Source organism: Poecilia reticulata, linkage group LG11, assembly GCF_000633615.1.
Source record: "Poecilia reticulata strain Guanapo linkage group LG11, Guppy_female_1.0+MT, whole genome shotgun sequence".
Classification (NCBI taxonomy): domain Eukaryota; kingdom Metazoa; phylum Chordata; class Actinopteri; order Cyprinodontiformes; family Poeciliidae; genus Poecilia; species Poecilia reticulata.
This window is the reverse complement of record NC_024341.1, coordinates 23756949-23760276: the sequence shown is the minus strand read 5'-3', so window position 1 is coordinate 23760276 and position 3328 is coordinate 23756949. Positions and strand designations below refer to the sequence as shown.

The following is a 3328-nucleotide window of genomic DNA, read 5'->3' as shown; positions in this document are numbered from 1 at the left end:
CAGTTGAAATCTCAATGGTAAAAAGTGAGCATCTTTCAGTATCAACATGAATATTTTTTTTCTTTTTCATGATTACCAATACAAAGTAGCAGCACYTAGTGGTCACCTCTCATAATAAACCTTTCTGGCGTTTCTGAATCCAGAGCTTGACAGGCATAGCAACAGTAACTATGGGGATTAGTGAAAAGTCCTGAGGCCTGTTGTTKAACTTTCTATGAAATATTGAAGTGAGTTGGTTATAAACTCAACTAAACTGACAACTAAATATTAGACTACAACTTTTTCTTCAAATAAACCCTCCCAAAAATCTGGTTTTTGATTAAAGATTTTTTTGCGTCTGTTTTTATTATCGTAGTTGAACAGATTTTATACCTCAGACAAAAAAAAGAAACACCTGAGAGAAATCTTGTTTTTTCTGTAATATATTCAATTATGTATGTTACAACTATAATCACATAATTCAAGCATATATCGTATACACATATATATATATTTAGTGAATACTTTAATATTTAATAGTACAGTTGTATGGTACAGTAGCAGTAGGGTGCGTTTCTCTTTCTCATTGGGTAAAGTTTGAAGGAGAGGTATAGACAAAGTGTTTGTGTGTAAATCTGTATAGGAGTTTTCATTACGTTACACAACAAARGAAAGAAAATGTGAACTAAAAATAGGAATARAAGACAAAGAAAATATATAGGCAGTTTAGTAATGTGTTTGAGATGTGTAAATATGATTATCGTCTGTTGGGGTGTGTGTGTGTGCGTGCGTGTGTGTGTGTGCGTGCRTGTGTGTGTGTGTTTGTCAGGTGGAGGATCAGGTCAGCACCATAGAAGTCCATAACAACATCACCAACAACAATAAAGATTCAAATGAGGGAGAGGACTGGGCGTGTCTGTGTGTGTGTGTGTGTGTGTCTGCATGCTGACATTTTCAGTCACAACCCTAAACCAGTTAGCGCATTTCCTGGACATGACTGAGGAGTAAATAGAAAACACACGTGAGCAGCTCTTCTCCTAATTAAATGCAATCCTGCCAGCAAAACACTGCTCTCTTTTTCTTTGCTCTCAAACATCTGCTCACATCCAGCTGTTTGGATGGCTAATTACTTCCTGTATTAATATWTTTTTTTTCCTTTTCTCCTTAACCTTCGCAAAAAAAAAAAAAAAGCCCTGTGATTATTAAAAGTCGGACACGGAATCAAGTAGAAGAAWACAACTCAAGTGCTCAAACCGAGCTCACAAGGAAAAAAAAACGAACACTAAAGTTTCTTTAAGCTATACAGTTTTTGTTTCTTCCTCTGGTCATGCTTCCGTCTCCCTTCATCGCAAAGAAAAAAAAAATCATTACTGAGTTACCTCGCCTTGTCTGTGCGAAATACCTGATTCAACCTTGATACATTCTCTGTTACACATCTTCCTCTGACTACCCCGCTCCGTAACATTGAAAATAGATCTTTTTGTTTACTAGCAATAATCAGCTGAGAGGAAAAGACTTATATGTGGCCCCGTGACTGTCCAGCTGAAATCCCCGCCCCTTCCCCAATATATAAAATGTACAAAAGATTGTCTCTAAAATCCTCCTTAATATCTCTGCTAATAGAAAAATATACAGTAATCATTTGTCAAAATCTCTTTGCGTTCTGGACGAAAACCCTGCATGACTTCTTCCTCCTCCTCCTCCTCCTCCTCCCTCACCGTTTTGCTGGACTAGTTCTATCTTCCTGCCCAGTTCAAAAATATAAGATTTTTGTACTAGTTATAGAAAAACTCCATAAAACAATTACACTTCTGATCTCTCCTGGCTTGTGTCCATGCCTTGAGCTTAAAAAGTGACATTTCACTGGCATACTGTGAACTCAACACCCTGTTTGAACTGGCCAGAGCAGCAGGTCAGAATGCACTACCTGCAAAAAACGCAGTGCAACACCGGGCGCAAGCACAGCGTCGGAGGGGACGGATGCGGTGTGACCGTACAGTACAGAGTGTGGATTCAGTGAAACAGCAAATACGAAGAGTCAAACTGGGGKAAAGTGGCACCGCTGCGCTTTTCAGTCATGGCACCCTGCTAAAACTCGACCAAACTGGCCATGTTTGCGCCTGGTGTCACACAGCGCTTACTGCAGATCTACTCCGGCTTTGCCCCCTCGCCACTTCAACTAAAGTGCTGCTGTCGTTGGGTTGTACCCTTCTCTCAACTCCTCTTCCTCTCCAGATCCTTCCCCTCTCTCGTCGTCCTCCTCCGCCTTCACAAGTCTCCGTGCCGACTCTCGTACTTGTTGATGATGTTCCTGCAGCGGCCTAGCTCCTTCCTCATGTCGGCCACTTCCTGCCGGAGGGTGGCGTTCTCCCGCTCCAGGAAGGCGGCGCGCACCGAGATCTGGTTCTCCTTCAGCCGCCGTGCGTCTCGCGAGCGCTTGGCCGCCTCGTTGTTTTTCAAACGCCTGCTCCAGTACTTCTCATCCTGTTGGCGGCGCCGGTGTGGTATGTTGGGGTGTGTGGGGGGGAAAAGGTGAAGGGAGGACAGAAAAGAAAAAGAGGAGCGGGATGACAAGGGTCAGTCATGTGATGAGTAGAAAGATGGCAGGAAAGGAAAAAAGGCAACAGCTCAATGCTTACAACTAGAGAACATTTAAAGCTACGACAGCACACAAGAACAGAAGAAACGCTACAAAGGAAGCCTAGTTTTTTTGTGGAGCTGCACAATACATTACAAATAACCTCCCAATTCTGGTWAACACCATCCTAGACTATAAAATGGATGGATAGATAAAAATCTACATTTTCTTGAAGCCTGCTTAACTACTTGAACATGAAGCTTACATCAGGCAAGATTAGAAAAATGTGAACAAATRTGGAAGAATAAATATCATTAGTAGAGCTGAAAATTAATGGTGATTATCAAAATAATCATCAACTAATTTAGTGGCTGATTAATCATTAACTGGAGGCTCTAAAACATGCCATTTGAAAAGATGCACAATAAAAACCYATTGTTCAATGAACCCGTAGCGAATTCCCAATCCAGCTGTATAAAGCCGACCCGCTGAGCTGCTTTGTTGAACYAATAAACCTTCTGCAGAAATCCTGCAGCAATACTGTAGTTTGAAGGTCACATAAAAAAATTCTGACTTTCTACTGAAGATCAAACAAGGAGATTATTGGGCAGAGCAATAACATAAGGGCCTACAGAGCTGAAAAAACAGGTCAAACACAAACCAAAACCAGAGATTTCTATCTGAACGATTTATGATGAGCGGATCAGCGTGGGTCCAAAAGAATTACTGCTTCCTTCACAGATCGATCTACATCTGGTTATCGTCAGGCCA

At 41.4% G+C, this 3328-nt stretch overlaps 1 protein-coding gene across 1 annotated transcript in view; it reads right to left on the bottom strand.

Annotated features, from left to right (window-relative positions):
- Nucleotides 1-2247: 2247 nt before the first annotated feature.
- LOC103472875 (hepatic leukemia factor-like) overlaps nt 2248-3328 on the bottom strand; it is a 39306-nt gene continuing 38225 nt past the window's right edge. The window contains exon 5 of the mRNA XM_008422730.2: nt 2248-2463. Within this exon, the coding sequence (XP_008420952.1) occupies nt 2248-2463 (216 nt within the window). The remainder of the gene's footprint in view (nt 2464-3328) is intronic.